A 25221-nucleotide genomic window follows, 5' to 3' on the forward strand; every position below is an offset into this window, starting at 1 on the left:
ACACTCTCTGATACAGTCATAGTGATATCAATCTGACTCCCCGTGTTCCCTTCGAGGTCTAATCTGTCTTTAGTGGTCGGTCCTTCGAGTCATGGTCCCTCTTCCCCTTGATCGCCTGTATTAGTTCAACCCCAACACTAGCGCTAACACCCTCCTCAACCTGCTTGGTAAAGAACGTATCCCGATCCATCGCCCTCACAGACTTCCTCCGCTGCTTCTCCGCCGGCGTAGCACTCAGCGTAGCCTTGCTCCTCTCTTTGATCTCATCCAAGTACTTCACTCGAGAAATATACTGTTGCTTCCTCTCCTTCCGGATCTGCTCAGATCCGATGCGGTGCAGGGTATATCTCACCGCCGAGCGCAAGCCCATGAAGACGTGCTCGCTCACGAAGATGGTAATGGGCATCGCCCACCACGCACCCCCCGCCACCACGCCAGAACCCCCGTACAAGTGCACGATGGCCCCCGTCGAAATACTCCCCATCCACGTCAGGAACTCGAGCGAGTTGATCCACGGCCCGATGCCGTCTGTCCGCACAGGCGCAGGCCGCTGCTGCTCGTTGATGATCTTGAAGAAATCCGTGCGTAGCTCGAGGACGTTGTTTATGAGGAAACCTATCGGCAGGAGCGGCCATACGGGCGAGAAGAGCGCGAGGTACCCGAACTGAAGAGCGATTTCGGCAATGTCGTCCTGTACGTTGTAAATCTCGAGTGTGGCTTGGTTGCGCGCGCTGTTGAGGAACTCGGCCTCTTCCGGGTCGTCGTTCAGGAGATAAGCGGAAGAGGCATCACGGCTGACGGGCTTGTTGCGGTACTCTTGATACCACCGTTGGGCCTTGCGCTTTACTACGGGGAATACGTTCTCTTCGAAGAAGGCGGAAATTTGGCCGGTGACCGTCAAGGCGATGACTTCCGTCCGCAACCTGTCCGGGTCCACGGTGAAAGACCGGTTCACGGTGAGGAGATACTTTTGTCCGAATGTGCCGAACATTGCCAAAGTCAACCTCTCCAGCTTCGGCACGATGTCCTTCCCGAAGGGGACGTAGATGAAGGAGGTGATGAGGATTGGGAGGTAGTTGGTGATGATTTGGAAGACGAACGTCTTTTGTGTGCGCGACATGTCGTAGTTGTCGGCGGTTCGATGGTTCTCGAAATCGGCCAGTGCAGTGGCGACGTTTTCGAGGCATCCGTTTACATAGGGTAGGATGACGGCGAATATGATGGTCGGAACGTATTCCTATGTGCAGATTAGCCTTCGCTTACAATCATGACCCCGAAGGCGCGGGGACTGGAAGCGCACCATGACGTTTTTAAATGGCCCGCCGTAACTCTCCGACACAAGCGTCTCGATGGCAAACACGGCAAGCATCAAGACGCTGAGAATCGTAACGGCGAAGAGAATGAAAGGGATCTGCAACAGCTGACGAGCAACCTGCTTCCATTTGGGGCAATAGTGCCTCGCCCGACCCGCCTCGTCCACGAGAATCTTTTCCCACCTAAACTGCGGCCGAGTGATCTTCACAGAGCCCACACCCCTCACTTTCCACCGAATGCTAAGATCAATCTCCTGAAGCTTCCAGTACTCCAGGAATACGGTGCACCACACACACGTCACGATACCATAAATGACGGAATAACCGGGCAGCCAGCTCCACGCAATCAAACCAGTCACTGCAGGGAAGGTTAAGAAGACTACGTACGCCTCGATGAAGGCAAAGTAGAAGGCGACCTTTGTGCCGAACAGGTTGCGAATCTGGTCCAGGTCTTCGTTCGTGAGCACCAGACGCCTGCTCAGATGCTTCATGAGGCTCGAATTCGTCGCCTCGTTATGCAGTGGGAAAATGGCTCTGACTCTCTCCCACTGGCCCCAACCGGGAGTGATCCCGGCACCTCCGAGCGGCTTGGGCCAGTTGACGAGGTGGTACATGGAGAGTATGTCCTCTGCTTCGAAGCCGTCGCGGCCCATGGCCTCTTTGCTCTCACCCGGATGTGTCTGAACGATGCCGTAAAGCCAGTCCTTTATCCTGTCAATAGTAAGTTGTAAGTTTGAGGAACGGGCAAAGGCGTTGTGCGAAGATGAACGAACCGGGAATTGTAGACCATGGTTTGTAGGAGCTCCCGGGGGGCTTTGGCGAAAACGAGCAACGTTTCGTCATAGCCGGGTCGTACTTCCGTATAGAGGCCGACACTCTCGAGGTCACGAATGAGGGTGGTAATCTCCTTCTTAGCAGTATCCGTGTCTTTGCAGAGTCAGATAGGAGCATACTTGGCGGGCCCCCATTCAAATTCTACATACCGACGCCTTCAAAATCGTAGACGATGACATACTTGTCATTGTACGTGCCCAACCGAGTCGGTTCCGGTCCTCCTGTAGGAGCGCGCCGCACAAACTGAAAGCCCCCCATGGCAATAAATGAGTCGGCGGCTCCAACCGCAGGAAGAGGAGACAGAAGTGGTTCATTCAGAGACAGCTTTAAATTACTTCAGCCCTAGGAGGTGAATATTTAAATATTGCTGATCGGCAGAGACTGGTTTCGACGCGTCAGCCTGCCCCACTGCCAAGCGGGTTTCGGCACTGGATCATGAGAGTAAGCTGCAGATTCATCCTTGGCTTCGAAGCGAAAGCTAGTGAAGCTGCATGCGGAGCGAGAAACGTTGAGTTGAAGGATAGCGGACGAGCCTCCGGCTCAGAAAATTTTAAGTGTCTCACGTCGGTGGCCGCGGAGGCAGCCGCCCGAGACTCAGCATTACTCCCAAGATCTCCTGAAGGTGGATCAGCAGAAAGTGTTCCCGAGTGTGGAAGCATCTGAAAATACTCTATGCTATTCAGCCCATTGTTCGGTTCACAGATCGGCCGCATCTCCCGAGACCAACGTCCATACAATGCCGACCAACTGGACAGCATTGGTAGCGAGGCCGGGGTCAGGAAAAGATCCGCAATGCTATTGCGCAGGAAGACTAATCTCGTCACCTATTTTGCCATGGGAGACCAGCATACAATGTTGACCAACCCCACAATCTAACTACCGAATGGTTCGAATTTCCACCTTGGGCAGATGTCCTTGCTTCTGCCACAAAGATAATACTTCTCTGTTATCTTGTGTGCCTGGCGTCTTAGAAGTCCCAGCCGCCATCCCATTCCATATAGAATGCCCCTCCTTGCGCCCTAATAATTGTTGCCGGTTGATCAATCATCCGACGTCTGCCAGTTTAGAGGGGCAGGGCACTGGATGATGTTGATGAATTATTCGGGAAATGCAGAAGGTATGGCTGTTGTCCCGGGATCTGAGGGCTAGGCGTAACCACTCACTCCCTATACTACTCAGCTTAGGCGAGTCAAATCTCGCGCAGGTGGCGGAATAACTCAATTCAACCTCGTGCTTCCAGTAATCATTTTCATCCTAGGCATGTCCACGCCGCCCTTCTCTCACCCGCCCCCGACCCTAGCTTTTAGACGGACATGTTGCTTCGACATCGCAGCGTAGAGCTTAGTAGCCGAGCTCGTCTGCGCAATGCCCACACCAGCCGCAGTCCTTGTCGCAGAGACCATGGTTGTCACCGACGTCCGGGTACCATGTATTGGACGCCGACCACACCCCACGATGTGATCCTCCGTAGCTGCCTCCATGTGACCCTCCGTAGTTGCCTCCACGGCTCTTCTGGCGGTTCTTTTTGGTTTGGTCTTGCCAGCTTGCCCCTCTCCGACGGCAGCTGCCGGCTCGAAGCGGATGGGTGGCTGCCGATATAACGGAACGTCCGGGTTTGGGAGAAAGATTCTATCCTACTATGGTATATCAGCACAATCTCTCATTTTATACGCCTGGAAGAAAGGGCATACGTAGCCAGGTGATAGTGCCAACCCAAGTTCCTCGCCTTGACCAAATGAAGCGCAGAACTGTTCAAAGTGTTTTTGCGTCTGCGAAGTGAGCCGATGCTGGTTCAAGTCATGCTCGTTCCGGACACGTTTTCCGCAGGGACACCGTATACCAAGGGGTTGTCGACTTGGTCCCGGGCGGTCCGGCGAGCCGTTTTGTGGCTCGGGGTGGTTCGACGAGTCGTTCCGATGCTGCTGAAGGGCTTCGTTTGATTTGAAGTGTCGGCCACAATCGCATTTCACCTTTTGCGGACGAGCAGGACGTGCCGCGTCTACGTCGTTAGGCATTTTCAGTCAGTACCTATCAAAGAGGACACACAGGATTCGGGTAAAGGCGGTTAAGGACAGAAAAGTAGTAAAAAAGGGCATGGAGGCTGGCTTGACGGCCGCGATTGAGGGGTTTCAGTTTGCATCCGTTGGGACAATTGGGTCGTTGGGCGGGGGCCCGAGATTTCGACACCTTAGGCCAGGCCTTGTTACACAGCAGCATCTTGGCTCAGACCACCCAGGCCGTGCCCTACAGAGCTGGCGAGACAGTGAGCTGATTGTTGGGATGAAGAGACAACGGATGTAGCTCCAATTACGGACTTCCACTACAGGATGGGGTGTCGCTCATTTTTGGTGAAGTGGGCTAAATCTTCCAGCATGTCATTGCTATGAAGCCGGCCCGCATCAGCGTATGGGTTCACCCGTCCTCGGCGCAAGATGCTTTGTCCCAGGTGATTTCGGAAATGATATTCCGTGAAAGATTGTAACTCGCAGTTAACATAGTTACGTGATCACCCATACCAACTAAAGTAGCAAGAAATATTCTTACACTGCTTTTCAGAATCCAAGACCTGCAGCTAGGGTTAGGGTTGTGCAGTGGCTGCTGTAAATCAAGCAAGGAGTGCATATTCAAGTGTAGGGGCGTCGTTGTACTTAAATCGACTGCTGAAGAGCCTTGGAAGACAAACTAGATACATGGTAGAATTGGTAGGTAATAGAGGCGCCAGCTACCTTAGTCAATTTGACCGGATCACTTCGCAATGCAGTCCTACCCTCTCATGTTCGTCTCACTTTATTTGCCTCGAGAACGGCAATGTTGTATTCTGGGGTACGACAAATAGTTTAAATTGAGCGTTCAATAACGAACTCCTCCGCCAGCGCCGTTGATAGTAAATTGCAGATCGAGTAGCAACCGAGGACGTTTATACCTCATCAAAACCCTCTCGGTAAAAATAAACGGTCAAATTTAAAAAAGGAAAAAATAGAACTCTAAGCAACCGGGAAGACCAACTTCTGGCCGGACATAGCCTGACTCCGAATCACATTAACACCGCCCACGACACCGTCCCAGCCACCAGGAGAGATCTTGACGGGGTGCGTGTCAATGAGACCACGGTCCAGCAAGTCCTGAACTGCGGCGAAGGCCCGAGCTCCGAAGACGCGATCCTCGGGGCGCTCCTCACGGCCATACTCGCCCTCCAACGCCACCTTTCTACCAAAGATGGTCAGGACCATGACCCAGGAGGGTTCAATAGTCAGGGAGCGTGTCTGAGCGATGGTGTCACGGAAGGGCTCGAGGGAAACGTAGCGGCCGCCGGCGCGGCCCATGGCGGCGTAGCAGAGCTTTGTCGTGTCGGCTTGGGATACGCAATCGAAAGTGAAGGCTAGCTCGCCGTTTGTGTATTCCTTGATGTCGGCAGCGCATGTCGGGTTGTGGTAGTCGAAGACCTTTTCGGCGCCGAAGCGGTAGACGAGGTCGAAGTTGGCGGGTGAGCAGGTGGCGATGGGGCGTAGGCCGGCACTAGACGTCATCGTCAGTCAACTGTTCGCATTTGTCTCTGGGTGAAGAGCAAGAAACGAAAAAAGAGTATCATACAGCTTGAGTAATTGGATTGCACGAGTGCCAGTGGCCGTCGCTCCACCGGAGACGAGAACGAACTCGCGGCTCTCCCTATCCTCCTCGCTGGCGGGACGACCGTCACGTAGCTGATCCAGAGTCGCAGGCACACCAAGCTCGTGGAATAGACTGAGAGACGCAGTCGCAACTCCGGTGCCAAAACTTGCACCTTCTTCAAAGCTCATGTGGTCGGGAATCTTGAGCAGCAGGTCCGCGCAAGCGCCGACGTATTCTGAGAAGGCGCCTACATCCGGGATGAGCTTGTTCATGCCGTGCACCAGCCCCGCGACGCGATCGCCCACGGCCAGCCTACCAGATTTCAGAGCCTCCTCACCGAGGGCGACCACAGTGCCGGCGTAGTCGTAGCCGATGATGGCGCCAGGGGCGGCGCTGTAATCAAGCATCTTGGCGTCGGCTGGGTTAATGGCCACCGCCGCCGTCTTGACGATCGCCATGTCGGGGGCAAGACGGGGGACTGGTACATCATTCTTGATGCCCAGCTCACCGGGTCCTAGAGCCACGATGGCCTTTTGGGTTTTGGGGAGTGGTGGCGACATTACGTCTGTTGGACAGGCCGCTCGATCTAGGGGTGCTTGAACAAGTTGATGTTGGGCCGCCTGGTGTAGGGGAGGAAGAGAGGTTGTAGATATTACACAGTGGAAGTAGGTTTCTAAGGGTTTCCCGGGATTGGGGGCTTGAAAGAGGCGCGATGGTTACGATCATGATAACGCCGACACCTTCACCAGTCTAGTTCCAGCCAAGCCTTGTCTCGTGCTCCATCTAGACTTCATCTTATGGGCAGGCGTACAGATAGGCATGCTTATTCCGCACCAGTAAGATAAAACAAAACAGGAACAACCATCCATGTCCGTCTGCACCGGCCAAGTTACGTGGCCCCGATAGCGGGACGGGGCGGGGAGAATCGGCGGAGGGAGAGGGTCGGCGGAGTCGGGGTTATCTTATGTAATGAAGCACCGATGTCGAGGGTTGCAGTGATGTGGGGATCACCGAAGCGAAACAAAATCCCCCGAATGGAACATCGGCGCCGCACAGCCGCACCACCCATTCACGGTGAAATTCTCCGCTCGCCGGTTCACACACAAATTGTTTGTCGCTGACTGGTGGGGGTGGGTTTTCCGTCTGTCAGAAACCCGAATGTGTCGTTAATGATGGCGCCACTTTCTGTCTTCATCTTGCGTAGATACAACCCGGTCATACCTTGCTTTATGCAAAGAACGAATTGGTGAATTCACCCTATACTTGCCTACACCTCATATTACATACCGTACAGAGACCTATACAACACCATCACCATCACCCTTCGCCGCCGGCACTGCGCTGTCATGTCTTCACACAGAGTTCCATTTCTCCCCACCTAATGTGATCGCGTGTTTAAGTTTTCGCTTCACCTCTCTCACTCCCCTTAACAAAAACGTCCATCCACTAGGACACCCAAAGACGGAGGTGAGACTGAAGGCGAACGCAACCGAAATCGAAGAGCTGCCCCAGAGAACAAAACACGATGCCCTCTGCAGATGCTGCAGCATGTCCAGCCCATGCGTCCAAGGCTGTCACAAATGGCGAGGCCAAACCCAATGGTCACGGGTGCCCCGTCCCCACCCATGTCACTCCGGAGGACATCCAGTCCAATGTGAGAGAAGAAGTCATTGATCACTCCAAGCTGCTGCCGATTCCGAAGCCACCGTACAAGAACTTCTTCGGCGTCATGGGCCACCTGGCGGATCTGGATCGCGTTCTTCCAGTACAGTCCTACTGGAAATTCATGGACGAGTATGGGCCCATCTTCCAGCTCGATCTGGGCATGACATATCCCAGAGTGTTTGTGGGCAGCCGCGACCTTGTCGACGAGATGGCCGATGACACGCGCTTCACCAAGTTCACTCACCGGCTGCACCAAGAAATGAGAGCTGTCTTTGGTGACGGTCTATTCTCGGTCGAGTCGACAGATCCTGCTTGGGGGAAGGCACATAGATTGCTCCGGCCCGCGTTAGGTATGTAGAAAGCATGCATTCCTGTACTCAGCCTCGATCGTATCACGATACGTTCAGTCAGAGGACAAATAAGCAGCAAATGCGGGAACTGACGGGAGAAACGTAACAGGGCCTGTTGGATTGCGCGGAATGTTTGATGATATGTAGGTACAGAGCAGTTTCCTGAAATTTAGTCCGAGGCTACGAGAATCGGATGACTGACATATCCGCTACGGGAGCACAGGCAGGATCTCGCGGCTCAGCTCGTCTTAAAGTGGGATCGATTCGGTCCAACCCACGAGATCGAGGTAATTGAAGACATGTCGCGCCTAACATTCGACACCATTGGCCTCTGCGCCTATGGTTACCGCTTCAACGAGTTCTACTCGGAGGACCCACACCCGTTCCAGAAGCAGCTCAAGGAAGCCATCGTCGAGTCCGGGCGGCGCGCTAACCGCCCCGATCTGATGAATTCGCTCTACTATTACAAAGACGAGCAGCACAGGCAGGAAAACATCACCAAGATCCGGGAGCTTTGTCGCCAGATCATCCAGGAGCGTATCGACAACCCTAAGCCGGACGCCAAGGATCTCCTTAACATTATGATCCACGGCGTCGACAAAGTGTCGGGAGAGATGATGGGCATTGAGAACGTCATGTACCAGATTCCCACCCTACTCGGCGGTGGGTACGAGACCACGAGCTCCACCCTCTCCTTTATCTGGTACCTCTTGTGCAAGAACCCCGAGACCCTCCGCAAGGCGCAGGAGGAGGTCGACAAAGTCGTCGGCGAGGACGTTCTCACATACGACATGATCCGTGAGCTGAAATACCTTGACGCCTGCATGAAGGAGGCCCTGCGCATCCAGCACCCAGTGAGCCTGCTCACCAGGTTCTCCACCCGCGAAACCGTCCTCGGCGGAAAGTACTTCATCAAGAAGGGCCAGATGGTGTCGGGCATTTGGCGCCACTTTCACCGGGATCCCGACGTGTGGGGCCCCGACGCCGACGAATTCCGTCCGGAACGCATGTTGGAGGTCAATTTTTCCAAGATGCCACCAAACGCGTGGAAGCCTGTAAGTACAATTACGGACAGTAAATGATCTGGTCTTCAGCCAATTGCTCACACACGCCTTGGCTACAGTTTGGTGACGGTTTGAGGGCCTGCATCGGCCGCGGTTTCGCCGAGCAGGAGATTCTCATCTGCATGGCCATGGTGCTGCAAAAGTTCAATGTCGAGTTGGTTAAGCCAGACTACGAGCTACAACTCACAGGTCAGATGGGCGTCAAGCCGGTCGACCTTAAGATCAGAGTCCGCCGGCGCCAAGGCCGAACCCTCACGCTGGGCATCCCAGGGGGTGGTAGTGCGTCTCACCAGAACTTGGCTGTCACCGAACAGCAACCGCAGGCGAAGGTCAATGGCACTGCCACCCAGCACGAATCACTAAAACCCGTTTCCGTTCTATTCAGCGGCAACCAAGGGACCTGCGAATCTCTCGTCGAGTCATTCGTTGTGAACGCCCGCCGCTTCAACCTCGAGGTCACGGATATCCGAGAAATGGACGCCGCTGTTGAGCACCTGCCCACCGACAAGCCCATTCTAATCATCACGCCATCATACGAGGGTCGACCCGCGGACAACGCTAAGAAGTTCGTCTCTTGGGTAGAGGCCTGGGCATCCAAGGGCAAGCGGCTACCCGACGGCGTCAAGTTTGCCGTGCTCGGTGTGGGCAACAGTGATTGGGTCCACACCTTCCACCGCATCCCCAAGCTAGTCGACGAAAAGCTTGCGCAGATTGGGGCTGAGCGCATCATGGAGGCCGGCTTCACTAACGTGAAGCGGGATCTCGTCGGGTCCTGGGAGGCTTGGAGCGAGCAATTCTGCGTCGCCATCGCTGGGGAAGGAGCCAAGCAGAAGCAGACGGACCGCGTCGGCGTGGACGTCGTCATCGAGAATGCTCATCTCAAGACTCCCCAGCAGGCGCTAGATGGGGAGCAGGTAATCCTCGGCACTATCGTCGCCAACCACCAGCTAGCAGATGCTTCTGTGGGCTCGGCGAAGCGGCACCTCGAGGTCCGTCTCCCTCGTGGGTCGGAGTACAGGTCTGGAGACTACCTAGTTGTCCAAGGGCAGAATCCCGACGACACTGTCTCCCGTGTGATGAAGAGGTTCGGCCTCAGCTCCGATGACGTTATGAGTGTCCCACTCAGCAAGAAATCGTTTCTTCCCACCCAGCCGACGGCGGTCGAGGATTTCCTACGGAAGAACGTCGAGCTCGCCGTGCCCATCACGAAAAGGCAGCTCGCGACTCTCGCTACTTGGGCTAGCGAGAACAGCGTAGAGAGGACGCGCCTCAACATGATGCAAGAAGAGTCTATCTATCAGGGACTGCTGGACAAGCGGTACTCGATCCTCGATGTTCTGGAGGAAGTGCCTGGACTTAGTCTGCCGTTTGGTGTTTACATCGACCTCCTGCTCCCACTGATGCCACGCACGTACTCAATCGCTTCCTCGCCTCTCGACCCGCAGAGCCGCCGGCTCGAAGGAGCTGACAGCAGTAGTGGCCCTATCGCCGCGCTAACGGTTGACGTTTTCGAGTCCCCCGCCATGAGCGGCCATGGCACGTTCCGCGGCGTTGCGAGCTCCTATCTTGCCCGCCGCAGCATCGGAGACCGGATCCCTTGTCTAGTGCGCCAGACCAAGGAAGCCTTCCAGCTGCCGGTTAATACCAAGACGCCAATCATTATGCTTGCCGCAGGGTCCGGTATCGCGCCAATGAGGGCCTTTATCCAAGAGCGTGCTGCCGCAGCCAAGCAGGCGAAAGCTGGAGAGGCGAGTCTGGGACCCGCTCTCTTCTTCTACGGCTGCCGTCACCCTGAAAAGGATTACTTGTATCGCGCGGAGCTGGAAACGTGGGAGAAGGATGGTCTTGTCGAGCTCATTCCGTGCTTCTCCAAGCCGAGTGGCGGGAAGAAGGGAGGGCGTCATGTTCCCGACGCGCTGTGGGAGGACAGGGAGCGTGTTTGGAAGTTGTTCGGCGAGGGGGCCAAGATCTACGTTTGTGGTAGTGCGGCCAGGCTGGGAATGAGCTCCGCAGAAACGTGGCGACGGATTTGGAGGGAGAAGACGGGGAAGAGCGAGGTCGAGGCACTTGAGTGGTTGGAGCAGGTCAAGAGCAGTCACCAGTACGTCAGTGACGTGTATTAGGATTCACGTCGTTTGGCTAGAGCAGATTCCCTATTCATTATTCGGAGACCCTTCCAATTCCCGATCTCTCTAGAGCATACGGATTACCAGTTTATCAGGTAGTCAGGCGGATAGCTAGTTTAGGCTCAGACAGATAGGATGTGTAGATTGTATGAAAGAACACCCTAACCCTAACCCCGGCATCTTTGGCGAGTCCGCTCAGGTGGTTTGGTCGCCTCAACTCTGTCTGTCTGCGTAGGCAACCGTGAGGATTTCGGGAAGAAAAGTATACAAAGCGAGGAGATCTCATTCTCCGTTTGCTTCCTCGTTTCACCGCGTTAAGCTCTAGCTATGGCTGACCAGACTGCGGCGGTTCCCTGACTCCTCGCCAGAAATCCTTGGAGCAACCGGCATGAATGCCTTCGGGGGAGGATTACAATACACGACTCGTCTTGGAAGATATTGAGTGACATCCTCACACTCGGAGAGTTCCAGCCTGTGCAGTGTTACGTATACCGGATGGGACGGGAGAACCTCAGGGCTATCTTCGGCCTCGATCTAACTTGAGTCTCCTAGAGTGTATTCAACTACTGTTCAAGGGCAACCTACGCAGCTAAGAGTCGTAGTTATTCTGCCTGGTGTAAGCAGGGCAGTATGGCGTAGAACGAGTGTGGGTGGGTTGCAAGAAAACAGAAAACCGCCGACTTGGCGCATGCAAAAGTCGCCGAAAGGAATATCATAATAGATCAGCTCATTCATCGTTCGATGGATTACTCTTCTTCGAACACCACTAAATCCCTACGGATTTCAACAGAGGTTAACTAACATAGGACTATCCTATCATGCCAGGATTATATACCCGCAGCGTCTGACGCAAATTGCAAGTTTCACTCCATTCCAGTCTAACCCAACTTCGATCGAGACACTACTAAACACTATCGACTAAGCTAGAAAAAATGGCCGACGAAATTCAACTCCCCCTTATCGACTTCGGTCCCTATCTTAACCCACAAGCGCCTGGTGACAGGGAGAAAGTCATTGCCGAGGTTCGGGAAGCCTCCGCTCAGTATGGCTTCTTCCAGGTCAAGAACCACGGTGTGCCGATGGCCGCGCAAAAGGCTCTGCTCCAGAGTCTGGACAACTTCTTCAGCAAGCCGAAGGAGGAGAAGATGAAGCTCTCCTTCTTGGAGAGCCCCGGTCGTCGAGGCTACGAGTGCTCCGGCATGAGCCTTCGGGAGGGAGATGCTTTGCCTGACTCGAAAGAGGTAAGTCATAGCTTTATATATACGTATACAATGATGTTTGCCCATAGATGCTCGCACCTTTCTCTCCGCCCGTCATTGTATCTACTTACAAGTATTAATCGGAAAAGGCCTTCTACATCGGGCGAGAAGATCCCGTCGTGGAGCCCCCAGGCTTCCACTGCCCCAACGTCTGGCCCGACATGCCCGAGGAAGACTTCCACGGCCCCGTCTGGAACTACTACCAGGAGACTGGTAAGCTCGGCCGCACCATCTGGGAGATCCTCCTCCAAGCCCTGGGTTACTCGACGGATGTGATGGACCAATTCGCGCGCCGACCCATCGTGCAGATGAAGATGATCCGCTACCCGCCGGCCAGCAAGACGCTCGAGGGACAGTTCGGCGTTGGTGCCCACACCGACTTTGGCGGTGTCACCGTGCTCCTCCAGCAGCCTGGCCGTGAGGGTCTCGAGGTCTGGGTTGAGGAGCGCGAGGCCTGGCTTCCTGTCCCGTCAATTGAGGATGTCTACGTCATCAACTGCGGCGACATGGTTATGAACTGGTCTGGCGGTGTCTTCCGCAGCGCCAAGCACCGCGTCATCAACAGGGACGAACACGAGCGTCTCTCGTGCGCTACTTTCTGGCACGGCGATGTCGGCGCCTCGAACCCCTTGAACCCTGACGATCCCAAGAAGGAGACGGTTGGCCAGTTGCTGGTCAAACGCTTCGGCAACCAGTTCTCGCTCAACAAAGCGGTTTTCGCTGCGGCATCTTAGGGTAGCTGAGAGTCACGGTAGCTATTGATTACTTCTCGGAACAAGAATATTAAGCTCCTTTCTTCTTGGTTGAAAACTGTTAAAGAGAACGACATTACGCGCTGTCCAATATTCTTAGTTGTATTTGTGAACCCTGTCTTTTCAGCTCGTTTTCTCTCCTTAAACCACCATGAGTGGCCAAACAATCAAACGCGCGATGTGATGTTCCTTGCAACTTTGCTTTTTTTTTTTTTTTTTTTTTTTCCCTTTCAACGGCTTCTTGATATGCAACTGTTGCAGGGCCATAGACCGTCGGCCAACTGTTGTTCAACAGACCTGAAATACTGTACTGTTGCCAGGATGCGACTGTCAACAAACTGTCAAGGGGGCCCAGTGACATTTACTTTTGACCCGGAGCCTTGATCAAACTTATGATAGTTTTAGCCTCTTCCTGTCATTTGGGAGCTAATCGCAGTACATGTTCTGTGAGCCCTCTCCGCATGCCTTCCTGCCGGCCGTGCTCATTACACGGAGACGGGTTCTGGGGCCCTCGGTGGTCCGGGCGCTGCTCAGCCTCTAACCGTGGCATCGCCTGTGGCACTATCCTTAGTCCTTGATTTACCTTACTTATTAAACAGGCTCTACGACGTAGCCTTGAGACCTTGAGGATCTAACCCTACCGGTCAAATGTTGGATGGTAACAAGCCGCAACCCTTCCGAAAACGAAACGGAACCACTCCACTTGCTGAACTGTATAAACCCGAATATTAACTCCTCAAACTCTCAATGAGCACACTAAAGTATCAAAGACCGTCACGCTGGCTCCCAGCCTTCGCGACATTCTCAATGGCCAACTTTTCGAAAACATCCTCAAACTTAGCGTGGTCCGCAGCATGCTGCATCCGGTGACACCACGTCACCTCCTTCCCCTTCTCGCCCGAGGAAGCGGGCTCAAAGAGAAGCTCGCCGCCATTCTGGGCCGGGTCACCAGCCTTGAGGGCCTTGTGCGGCATCCAGATAACCTGCGACATGGCCTTGACGAAGCCCTGGAAGGCGGTCATGTTGTAGTACTCGGAACCGTCCTGCGCACCCATGGCGCGGGGCAGGCCGAAGGCCTTGTACAGCTTGAGAGCCTTATCCGCGTACGTCGGGAAGGGGCAATTCGCCTGCTTCTTCCAGTGGTCGATGAGTTGGTGGTCGCCGCTGCCGATGATGGCGATGGATGTTTTTACGGGCAGGCTGTTCAGCACCTCTGGAGTAGCTGTTTCAACCAGTCTTTTGATGTAGGTTTGACACGCCTATTTCTTATTATGATTGGTGTCCCGTGCGGCCGGTATCGAAATGACAATGGAGGAAGTGAGATGCGATGTGAGGGGTTGCTTACGGGGCAGAACCAATGCCGGATGAAGATAACTAGCACCCGAGGAGACGCATTCACGATATCCTTGAAAGGGACTTCTTTCCCATCCCGGTCGCGGACGGTAAGGTCCCACGCGGCGATCAACGTCTCGGCCGTTGGGACAGCATTGGGGTCGACACCAGGTGCCGGAGGGGCAGCTTGCGAACCGCCGGCCTCACATGCAGCTGGAGTCGTCATGATATACAGACAGCAATGAGTTTAAGCGTAAATGAAGGCTTCAAAAGGGGGATTCAACGCTTGAGAGTACCCGGCTACTCAGCAAAGGGCAAAGAATAATTAAAGTGAGAAAATTTGGTTTATGATGAGAAGGATGAGGGTGGATTTCTTCCTCGGCATGCTTCAGGATCGGCTCTTTATTATCAGGGTTAGTCGCAATAAAAGGCAACGGTCGTGCATCAAATCAGAGGGTCAAAACGGATCACCCCTACCTTCGTCTTTCTGCATTCCTCATTTCCAAGTGTTCCTGCCTTATATTTCAGGTTTCAATTCAGCTACTGTTCGGCCCCGTCCAGCTTTAACGGCATTTCTGAATGTGAATCCTTGGCGTCCTTGGATTTACCTAAAGTGCCCCCTGCATAGGCATCGTCTCATCTTGAATATCCATTTGAAGCCTAGACTTGTAAGTCCGATATAAACCTAAATTGGATGTAGTAGTGTTTGGGACAACATTATTTTATGTTTCTTCCAAATGTTGATGTCTCATTCAGAGCATGTCGAGGGTGGTGATGGATCAATTGATGTGATGTAACAGGAGGGGAGATCGGCATCCAACCTCACCCAAATTCCCAATAGACCAAGTGGTCGTGGTCTGACTCAGCACTAAAAAGGGATTATCTCTTGGCAATAGAATCCTCCCTGAAGAAGATGTCTTGGCAAACGATTCCTTGGGCATTGGACGCCTGCTTCATTAAAAGATGACTGACATCCTTCACCAGAGGCCTGCCGACTTCACCACCCCTCATCTCACGTCAATCCGTCAATCACCCCTTTAATCCGTTAAACTGAAAAGACATCTATCGCCAAACACCCCTTGGAGACCACGAAGTAAACGAACCCTCCCACATAGCAGAATGGCTCCCACGACCTTCTCTCGGGACCGCCTCCCGCTCCCCTACTGGCTCTGGTTCCTTTGGATTGACCCCGTGCTGTCCCTTGCCGGTAGCTACGGTGGCCTCTTCGCGCCGGATCTCCTCCTGCTCTCCTACATCCCCGCCGAGAGCCCGGACGTCGTGATGAACCCGGCACACATCGCAATCTTCAATCAGCTCGGCGGTTTTTTTATCCTCACCTTCATGCTGAGCGCCTTCATGCTGCGTTCGACCTCGGACCTAGCCGTCTGGAAGTATTACCAGGGCGCCATCGCCGTGGTCGATATCATCATTTGCGTCACCACGTGTCTGGCGTACGTCGAGCAGGGCCGACTTAGCCCTCTCATGTGGAGGCCGGAAGACTGGTTCTCTTTGCCCTCTACGGCGATGTGTGCGGCGCTTCGTGTGGCCTTTGTCCTTGACGTCGGTCTGGGCGATATCAAGCGCAAGACGAAGTAAGCGATCGGAAGAGGGAGTGTATGACGTCGGTCACTGCTGGAGGTGGTGTGGGCTGCCTGCTTGGACAGCTCTAGCACCGTATCTAAAATTTCGCCATCGCAGTACGGCTCGTCTACCGTCATGTTGCACATTACCCGTCTTGAAATAAAACAAAATGATCGATGACTTGCAGTTTTACACGAATCAAAGAAAGCTTACTAGAGAGCTTCGGCCACATCAACCCCATTTCCAAGACTTAACTGTCCTTGAGCTTCGTAGAGTAACGCACCTGCAAAGCGCCCCGGTATCCTCAAAACTGGGAAGGGAGCCGCTGTAAATCGTCTAGGCCTCTTTTCAGACCATCCACCAATTGCTTTAGCACCGTCCGCCTAAGAACCTGTTGCTCCGGCTCCGATCCAATTCGCACGAGAATGTCATCTGGGTACTGAGAAACTACTTGCGGGCAGAAAGCATTCGGCAAGGGAAACATTATATGACGTTCGATTACCTGTCGCGTCACGTTGTCGACAAAGGTTTTCATTGCGACCTGCCTTTGTTAAGCCTGTAAATCGTATACTTGTTTGGGTAACATACTTTATAATAAGCATTCAGCTCGTTCAGGGCCTCCGAGCACGCTTGTTTGTCCATATCGACAGTAATTCTCGCCTCGAGAGCAGATACGAATCGATCAATGTTCAGTCTGTTATTGCTGATATAAAGCTTCCCGTTCCAGTCTTCCTCCGTGACCAGGTTTAGTGCTCGTCTGAGTGCTCGCTTCTGAGCATCTTGTCTGGATTTTTGAACAGTATCAGTGTAGTAGTGGTTGTACGTCAATAGGTGCCTCTGTTCGTCTGCAACGAGCTTATTCAGTTCCTCCAGCGCCTGCGACTCAGCGCCAGACAACCACTGATCAAAAATGACCTCGACCTCTCCGCGCAGACCCTCCTCTCGGATGAGCCTGCTACCGGCTGACCTAACCCATTGCCTGGTCATCACCACAGTGTTTTGAACGTGTTTTTTGGCCATTGTGATCCACAGCTAGGATTGCTCGCAGTAAAGCTCCGCGAGGAGGACCGGGTTATAATTGCCTGGCAATTCTGTTCCCCTGGTGCGCTCATACACCTATCCAGAGTTAGCGCTTAGAGGCAAGCAGTAGTTCGGATTGACATACCTGCTCCACCCATGCCATCATCTCCGATTTGCTTACAAGCAGCTGGTCCGTTGTTCCATCCATTGACTCCGAATCATCTGAATCGACGGCTTCTGAGATTTTTCTCTTCTGCCCTTGATCCCGTATCTAGGAAGCAAACTTGGTAATACTCTTTTGAACATGCGCCCGGAGTCTTGAAATATCGTCGTCGGAGAAGAATTCTGGGTCAAGGCTATAATAGTTACCTTCAAGTGCTGCCTTGGCTAACTCGTAGAAGCGCATGCTTACGCTCGTCAGGAACGCTCGTATGTCTCCAATAGTCGGACGTGCCTGCCCCATTGAGCTCAATTCCCTCTCTATTTCAACCAACTTTCCCTTGATCTCATCGCATACTTTCGGAAGTTCCCTTTCAATATGCATGTCAAGAAGAGCCTGCAAAAAGCGCCGGAGATTTTCTACCCCCACTCGGTTCATGTCCAGCTTTTGGTTTGCCCAAGCAGGTGCCGAGAAGAAGCGTAGTTCGCATTTATATCGACTGTCCATATCCAACCCCTCCCTCAGTTCTTTGGGACTCGGGTTTTTAAGGAGGAAGAAACCAAGCTTCAGCTTAATTATATCCAAGTTCCTCGCAACAAGCGCAATTCTAGACTCAGTTCCCTCATTGATGAGATCAGGCTTCGTAATAATCCTGACGGTTCGTTGGCCCTCGGGATCGTGCCTCCGCGCCAGTTTGATGATGCCTTGGTTTGCCATGTCATTGCTAGCCTGCAGAACCGCAAGGATAACGGTCCTAGAGCTCTGTATATAGTCCTCGACCATATCGCACACAGTCTAGAGGTCCTCATCAGTTTACTCTTCATTTAGAATAGAGATGAGGCCTGGCAAATCTACCACGCTAAGATGCATGCCAATAGGTCCCGATATCTCTATGTGGAGTGCGTCCGATGCAAAGGTAGTATCATCTGCAAATTCTGAGTACCCCCGAATACCCATAAGTTTAGCCACCTCCCCGATAATCAAAGGAAGTTCTATCATATATTAAATAGATTTTTGGAATCCCCTAAGCATCTTCTAAACTTCCTGCATACAAGATCCATGCAGCCAGATTGTAGCCGTAATAGTCTGGGGAGTGTTGGAGTGGCGGAGGACGATTTCAGTAGGAAATCTCGTGCAAAGACCCTCTTGACGAGGAAAGGGCATGCCCGTTATGCCCTCGAGGACGGAGCTCTTCCCCGCAAACTGATCTCCACAAACGACCAGTTGAGGCAAGGACACCAATTCTCCCACCCCATTCACTCTAATCTTCTCGATTTAGTTCAAAAGGTGGCTCGATCTCTGGGAGCGAAGATGGGCAAAGCCCGCATCTAGGGCTACTAGTAGGCACTCGGATTCAGTCATGGCTTGATGGCAAGAATGCAGGGGGTACGATTGCGGAAGCTAACGATACCAACTACCTAAGCGCAAACATAGCACTTTAATACTTCTCAAGCAGCACGCAACCACTGTAAGCGGACTCTGTCTCGGCTTGTCTTGGGGCAAATGTCAGCCAGACCTGCGCAGGTTTCGGATGTAGATAATCAAGGGATGCAGGCGACAACTACAAGCCTCACTTCGTAGCGTTTCACTCGAGGTTTCCTCCGACGTGTCGGAACACCGACATCTCGATGGTTGGGTTAGGAACATACACTGAGACGAGCACGGCTGGTGGAGTGTAACTTGGCACTTTAGAATGCCTCTGCGTTATGGCGGAGGCCAGACCCCTCGCCCACTTCTTCTCAGATGGGTCATTCACTGAGCCAACAAAGATTCCTCTTTTTAGGGGGTAACGATGGTTTATTCCAAGTTTTTCCATTCTATCTACGAGATCCTCCGCGACCATGTCCACATCGGCCCCTGTGTCCAATAGTGCATGGCCTCCTAGCTCTGTCAGGGAGGCGACAGAGTGTTCGATGATCACTGGGCGACGCATGCCTGGGAAAGCTCCTGATTGTCTCAGAACAACGATAATGGAATTGAATTCATCGAGACCTGAATGTGACGATCCACTGTGGATTAGACCTCCAGGTCCTCCAGTCGAGAGAGACAGAGCGGATCGAGAAGTCGCTGACGATTCTCCAAGATGAACACTCCTATTAAAGCTCCATGTAAGCACCATGCGCCATAGTTCTCATATTCTATGATTAGATAACCTTTATTAGCGCGATCTCGAACATAAACATGCGCCCGCCACATTAACGCCCGCCCGTATGCAGATGTAGGGAGCAACGTTCATGTCATCCAACTGTTCCAATACACCTCTCTAAACAAAAAGAGAAAAGAAATCCCCCGTCCTCCCCCGCCAAGTCTCTTCCCTCAGCCCCTCTGATTAGTCGTCGGAAGTTCGGCGACTGGACGTGGCGTATCCATCTCATGGTACACCGGCGGCTTCGGCGATGGCGTTTGAGCCCAACCTTCCGGCGTGTGCCACTCCGCCTGGGAAGGCACGTAACTGGCGGTCCTCGGATCAGAAGGTACAGCATTGTTCCTAGCGCTGCGTTTCTTGAAGACGATATAGCTTATAAGACCTGAAATAAGAGCCACTAATGGAATGCCAAGACCAAGTCCAAGCCCAAGACCTAGTCGGAGACTGGGATCCGAGGCGCTAGACGCAGAATTGCCATCCGTATTGCTTGTAGCTATCGCCGGTGATGAATCTGAGGAAGTCGGTCCGCTGCTAGAGCTCGTCGAGGAAGTCGATGTGCTGCTGGAGCTGGTCGAGGAAGGTCGCTCGCGGGTGATGTTAAAATAATGGGAGGTGAAGCCCGAGCCTCCGGATCCGTCGAACCCTATCCCGAAGAAGAAGATGGGCGAGTCGTCGAGGTCGAAACCGTACGTTTGGACTTTCCAGGTCGTGCCGCCGGGTTCTGGGTCGCCTCCCTCCTTTTCTAGAATACGCATTGCGGGTTAGAACAAAGATGAATATCCGCAAGGCGCCACCCACGAGGCAGAAATTCGGAAAGTTGGACCACGTTTCCTTACTGAGTATCGCGGTGGCGTCGCCCCGAGCGCCTCCATTGAGGAACTGCTGCCAAAGCGTCAAAGTATAACTAGTCATCCCCGTACTCCATTTCAGCTCCTCGGTATCTCCTAATGTGAGGACAATGTTGTCGAGGTAGAAGAGGGAGGGCCCAGACTTGGGGGGATGTGAAAAGATGCCGTTGCTGTCGATGGCTGACGCGAGCCCGCATAGCCCTAGCAGCGATATGACCCAAGGGAGATGCATATTAAAGCCTGGGGGATCTCTGGCATGTCCTGCCGAAATCGAGCGGTCGGAAGAGCAGCACTGATGGTATGAGGGGATGGAAATCGTCAAAATTGTTCTCTGAACGGGAGGGGAAGACGCGAATTAATTTGGGGGGGTCTGTGTACATGTAAACTACACCGTAGCGAAGACCATCCATGGCAATGCAAGAAGGATTTGATGACATGACTGGACCTGGCTGAGCGCGTAGAAACCCTTTAACATGCACTCCGTAGTCCCACCCATCTACCCCCATGCACATCCCAATTGATGCGGCGTCCTACCCCTGAAATCCAACCTGCGGTAGAATAATTTGCAACATGTCCATTAATCCACCTAGATCTATACAAACTACAAAGTAGTAGTGAAACCATTTCAACTAGCCCCTCGAGCTTGGATCGCATACTTACTTTCTATTATCGGGGTTATATTCCCCTTATCTCAAGTCCTTTCCAAGGTGGCCAAGGTTGGACGTTTACTTCGTATGAAGGCTTTATGCTACAGTACATGTACGCTAGAACCCGGTGTGGTCATAGCACTCGGCTTCTCAATTGACAAGAGCCCGGTAGTGTGTGTGGCACCCAAGTTCCTTGGCTTTCCCAAACTCGTCCTAGGGCTGACTGACCCGCTCCCCCATTCGCATTCTTATTCGTAGGTGCCAGGGTTATCCAGGCACTAATTTGAATCCTTCCGATCCTACAAGGCTGGGGCGGCCGCCGGACCCCTAAAACAAAAGCGGTGATTGCTCTGATCTCTCTCCAACTTCGCGAGAAAGAAAACATACAAACTCACTCATTGGTATAAATCCACTCCCCCTCCACACTCTCGTCGTCCCCCATACCCTGGTCTCATCAGATTCCAATAAACTCGCTATAAACTATTCCGCCGTATTCTTTTTCGAGGTCAAAGTGATTGTGACTCTTCTTCCCCCCAGTCGACAGGGGAACATAAAGTTCGCAGGGCCCGGCAAAAAGTCCGCTTCCTTTTCTTTATGACAACACATTCATCAGAATTCCCAAACTCCTCACGCTCGTCAGAAGCCTCATCTTCCCACGGACCTTAGCACATTCCTCCTCGAACGTCTTCAGTTGGGAAAGCATCTCATTTACACTCTCAAACGATTCCACGAAGGTCTCACTCAGAAATAGCTCATCGAGAACTTCGCTGATTATCTCGTCCGCGACGTGTCTTTCCCTCAGAGCATAAGTTAAAATGGCGCGTTCAAGGACATTCCCATGAGGGAACCGAAGAGTGTCTGTGCTCCTAGGTTCGTCGAGCCACTGCGGACAGCCAGAGCGTGTAATCACCATTCGGCAGTGGGAACAGATTCCCTTTCGAAGCGGAGAGGCACATGCCTTGCAGGAACTAATCCCGCTCTTCTGGCGCTCTTCCGCGACAGACTGCCAATACTGGAATTCCCGCATTAGAAATTTCCCCGAGACGAACAGTCGAGGTACCAGCTGCTGAAGACTCAGGCCGCTCCCCACCTTCCGACGATCCATCCAAGGAATGATATTTCTTGTATGAAGGTAATTCCCGGAGCCACCTTGGTGGCGTGGTGATCCCTGCCTCTTTGGCGGTGGTGCTCCTAGGTGAGCTATGAGATGTGGAACGGAGATTCAAATTCGGTGCTCGGCACGTATATGCCGTAGGTATGAGGGATATTACACGGGACGACGAGCTCGGTTCGAATCATTGCGCCTCTACCCAGTCCGTGGACCAAGAGGCTTGGCTCCTCGTTGTCCCTCGTCGTATGATAGACGTCATGGTCCTCAAAGGTTTTTTTGATAATGAATCCTAGGTCTTCCATGTCCAGGTCTTCAGGATTCCCTTCCGTGAAGTACGCGCAGACGTCCGGGTGGGCGTTCGACGGGTATGTGCTGTCAGCACTAGCATGTACCAGGACACAGCCGCAATGGGAAGCGTGCAAATAATTCAAATTCAGTCCAGGTACGTAGTGCCATTTTTTAGTGTCCTGCTGTCCGGGCGGTTTGAGAATACGTTCACATCGTGAGGATAGTCTGAGAGATTCCCCCGAGGGTCCCTGGATTCCTCTCTTGAAGTTTTCGTAGATCCCGTAGATTATCGCTCGTCTCCTGCCGCAGTCCCTGAATAAATCAATGAGGCCATGGCCGTCGTCGATGATCGCGAGGGCCACTCGGCTGATGGCAGCGAGAAGCAACTGTTCCGGGGACCGGGATCGGAGATGGCTTATAATGACCGATAGACGGCAGTGCTCTAGGAATGGACGAGGGGAAGGTTTCTGGGCCGGGCAGCGTTGAAGATGCAGTTGAACGGCGTGCTGGTGAAACCCACAAAGAGTTTCGCTTCCCTGTCCGTGGGTACAGGCCGGCTCGGCGTGTTCGGCGGCCGAGATGATGTTCCATACGTCCTCTGCCACGGCTAGAATGAATAATTCTCGAACCAAATGCCAATCCGGAGACAGGTACGTAGTGTATGAAGAAATCATATAAAACAATGTCTTCTGAGCATGGTCGGGCGGCGGATGGCGAGTGGTCCCTGTCCACTCCTGCTCCATCATCTCTATCCCTTCCTGGTCCATGAAAATCGCGACCGGCCGCTGCGATAGAATGACACCAAAGATTCTCCGTCTGGTAGCTAAGTTGGTCGACGAATAAAGCGCTGGCAATGTGTCCCTAGTGAGGTATACGCAGCAGTACCTCGATTCGACGAAGCTAGCGTGGCGAACCACGCCGGACGAACAGTCAAGGTCCGTGAATACCTTACGAGCAGCCATGTAATGGTCGATGTGGTTTTCATTTGATGTTTGGCCTTGCGAATTACAAGCCCCAGGATATCCTGGCGCCTGTTCGACACACTTCTTGTTCGGGCGCTGGGGAAACACCAAAACGGATTCCAAGCTCTCAAGTTCTGTTATCTACTAGTGTTTCTTTTATTGACTCGTCAACGAATGGAGCTTTCTTCCATTACAGCAATTCCCCAAGAACCACAAAGTCCACAACCTCCTCGGCCGGGTCAATTCCTCACAACCACTGCTTCTTTAACGAAGCGTCCTTCGACCGCAACCTCGACCAGGAATTTCGCCACACTAGTAACAGTCACGCTGTCGGATACGCGCATTCCATCGCCCGAACTTCCCAGCGTTTTCATGTCCGTCTTCGTGTCGTTCGGCTTCTTCGGATCGTCGAATTCCAGCCTCACAGCCCTCACAAGAGTCCAATCCATCTTCGTCAGTCGAATCTCTTTATCGACGAGGCTGTGATCCTCGAGCGCGTACTTGATGTTGGTCCACCCCATGAATGCCTTGCTCAACCACGGTAGTTTAACCCATGAATCCCCGACACCTGCTGTCGACATCACTACAATGCGATGAATGCCGGCCTGCTCCAGAACCTCGCAAATATTGGCACACGAGTCGGCTAGGAAGCGAGGAGGTGAGAGCTGAGCCGCGAAAGGGCTGTCGGACTTGCGGAGTGTGTTCAATGTGATGATCGCTGCAGAAGGTGATAGACCAGGCGCCGCGGAGAGAGCGCTGCGTATGTCGTCTTTCGATAGTGGCGATCCAGTGACGACGGTGAGGCCAGGACAGGGTGTGAGGCTGCCAGAGGTACGCACGAGGGCTACCGCTGTATGACTCTGAGAGAGTAATTCAGATACGACGTGCTTGCCGGTCCGTCCAGTGGCGCCGAGGAGGAGGAAATGCATGGCTTTCGATGATGAGAGAGGTGCCGTTGAGTACTCGTCTACTTGAGCTTATGGGGAGACGAAGAGGCTTCGTTACGAAAAGGCGATGGGGTTGCGGATTCCATTTATGTAGTTGACCACCACGGTCGGTGAGGTGGGGCCGGTTCAGAGACGGATTCAGCCGCTGATTAGTTCGTTCGGTCTGTAAACTGCGATTGGAAGCGGCATACAATCTTATACACGGAAGCCGACCAACACGTTGTTCTTCTCTTTCTGCCTTGAACTGCGCTAGGCCGCGTTCGATAGTACCACCAGCCTTCTCTCGCTCGATGTCAGAGGTTGGTTGGGTCACGAGCGAAGTGATAAGGTATGAGATGCGTGTAAGCAGTATATACCCAGCTAGTATGCAAACTATAGTGACGCTGAACCTGCCTCCCCTCCCCTTTCCTCCTCCCTTTCCCCATTCCCTCCCTTTTATATTCCCTACTACTAATGCCCTTGTAAGTAGCGCTTGAGCTGCTCGTGTAGGCATTCCTAGGTTACTACTTGGGCTGTTACTTCCTAACTATAAGGATTAACTTCCCACAGCATCTTCTTACTACTTTCACTCCCGGACACTCAACCAGCCTGCTATAAAGTTCGCGGACTCTATTAATTATAGTACTAGGCAATTTACTAATTAGTATATAATAATTACTTAGTAGATTATCACAACATGGCCACGACCAGGTCACAGGGAAGCAGTATAGCACTATAGAATAAGGGATTATATAACAAAAAAGTTAGACAGGACTAAATCCAACTAATTAGTTAAATAGAGGATTAATAGAATAGTTACACCTATAACTAACTAACTAGTTAATTAAGAATATAATTAACTTTAAGAAAAGCTTAGAAGGGAAATATCTATATAAACTATAGTTTACTCTATATATCTAATTTATCTTTTAAAACTCTCTAGTAATTAATTTAAATATAACTATACCCCTATATTTAAATATATACTTCTTACCTATATCTTATAAATATTAGTTAACTACCTTACTTTACTATTAATAGATAATTACCTTAATTTTATTATTAGTTATATCTACTTAATATTATTAATAAGCTAATATTAAGATTATAATATATTAACTACTCTTATTTAGTAAATAACTTTATTAATTAGTACTAATATCTAGGAATTATAATATTTAAAAAAAGAAAGCTACCTACTATTTTAAATTTTAAATTAGATAATAAA

The 25221-nt window shown here is 52.3% G+C and overlaps 6 protein-coding genes and 2 pseudogenes across 6 annotated transcripts; 3 read left to right on the forward strand and 5 right to left on the reverse strand.

Moving 5' to 3' along the window:
• Positions 1-58: 58 nt before the first annotated feature.
• SAPIO_CDS8017 (uncharacterized protein) lies at positions 59-2405 on the reverse strand (the record flags this gene model as incomplete). The annotated part of the gene is made up of 4 exons (XM_016789749.1): positions 59-1237; positions 1301-2024; positions 2087-2240; positions 2297-2405. 4 exons carry the CDS (start codon positions 2403-2405, stop codon positions 59-61), a joined length of 2166 nt encoding a protein of 721 aa, XP_016640622.1.
• A 2726-nt stretch (positions 2406-5131) lies between these two features.
• Positions 5132-6316, reverse strand: SAPIO_CDS8018 (putative zinc-binding dehydrogenase family protein; the record flags this gene model as incomplete). The annotated part of the gene is made up of 2 exons (XM_016789750.1): positions 5132-5663; positions 5739-6316. The coding sequence occupies 2 exons, from the start codon at positions 6314-6316 to the stop codon at positions 5132-5134; spliced, it is 1110 nt and encodes a 369-aa protein (XP_016640623.1).
• A 965-nt stretch (positions 6317-7281) lies between these two features.
• SAPIO_CDS8019 (Bifunctional P-450/NADPH-P450 reductase) lies at positions 7282-10958 on the forward strand (the record flags this gene model as incomplete). Its single annotated transcript, XM_016789751.1, has 4 exons — positions 7282-7771; positions 7881-7914; positions 7995-8826; positions 8895-10958. The coding sequence occupies 4 exons, from the start codon at positions 7282-7284 to the stop codon at positions 10956-10958; spliced, it is 3420 nt and encodes a 1139-aa protein (XP_016640624.1).
• A 935-nt stretch (positions 10959-11893) lies between these two features.
• On the forward strand, positions 11894-12954 carry SAPIO_CDS8020 (putative 2og-fe oxygenase protein; the record flags this gene model as incomplete). Its single annotated transcript, XM_016789752.1, has 2 exons — positions 11894-12202; positions 12310-12954. 2 exons carry the CDS (start codon positions 11894-11896, stop codon positions 12952-12954), a joined length of 954 nt encoding a protein of 317 aa, XP_016640625.1.
• A 782-nt stretch (positions 12955-13736) lies between these two features.
• SAPIO_CDS8021 (uncharacterized protein) lies at positions 13737-14530 on the reverse strand (the record flags this gene model as incomplete). Its single annotated transcript, XM_016789753.1, has 2 exons — positions 13737-14183; positions 14318-14530. 2 exons carry the CDS (start codon positions 14528-14530, stop codon positions 13737-13739), a joined length of 660 nt encoding a protein of 219 aa, XP_016640626.1.
• Positions 14531-15423: 893 nt separating this feature from the next.
• Positions 15424-15900, forward strand: SAPIO_CDS8022 (annotated as a pseudogene; the record flags this gene model as incomplete).
• Positions 15901-19381: 3481 nt separating this feature from the next.
• SAPIO_CDS8023 (uncharacterized protein) lies at positions 19382-20291 on the reverse strand (the record flags this gene model as incomplete). Its single annotated transcript, XM_016789754.1, has 2 exons — positions 19382-19953; positions 20048-20291. The coding sequence occupies 2 exons, from the start codon at positions 20289-20291 to the stop codon at positions 19382-19384; spliced, it is 816 nt and encodes a 271-aa protein (XP_016640627.1).
• A 3015-nt stretch (positions 20292-23306) lies between these two features.
• Positions 23307-23996, reverse strand: SAPIO_CDS8024 (annotated as a pseudogene; the record flags this gene model as incomplete).
• Positions 23997-25221: the final 1225 nt, after the last annotated feature.

Source organism: Scedosporium apiospermum (assembly GCF_000732125.1).
Source record: "Scedosporium apiospermum strain IHEM 14462 chromosome Unknown SEQ_SAPIO_0116, whole genome shotgun sequence".
In the NCBI taxonomy this organism is placed as follows: domain Eukaryota; kingdom Fungi; phylum Ascomycota; class Sordariomycetes; order Microascales; family Microascaceae; genus Scedosporium; species Scedosporium apiospermum.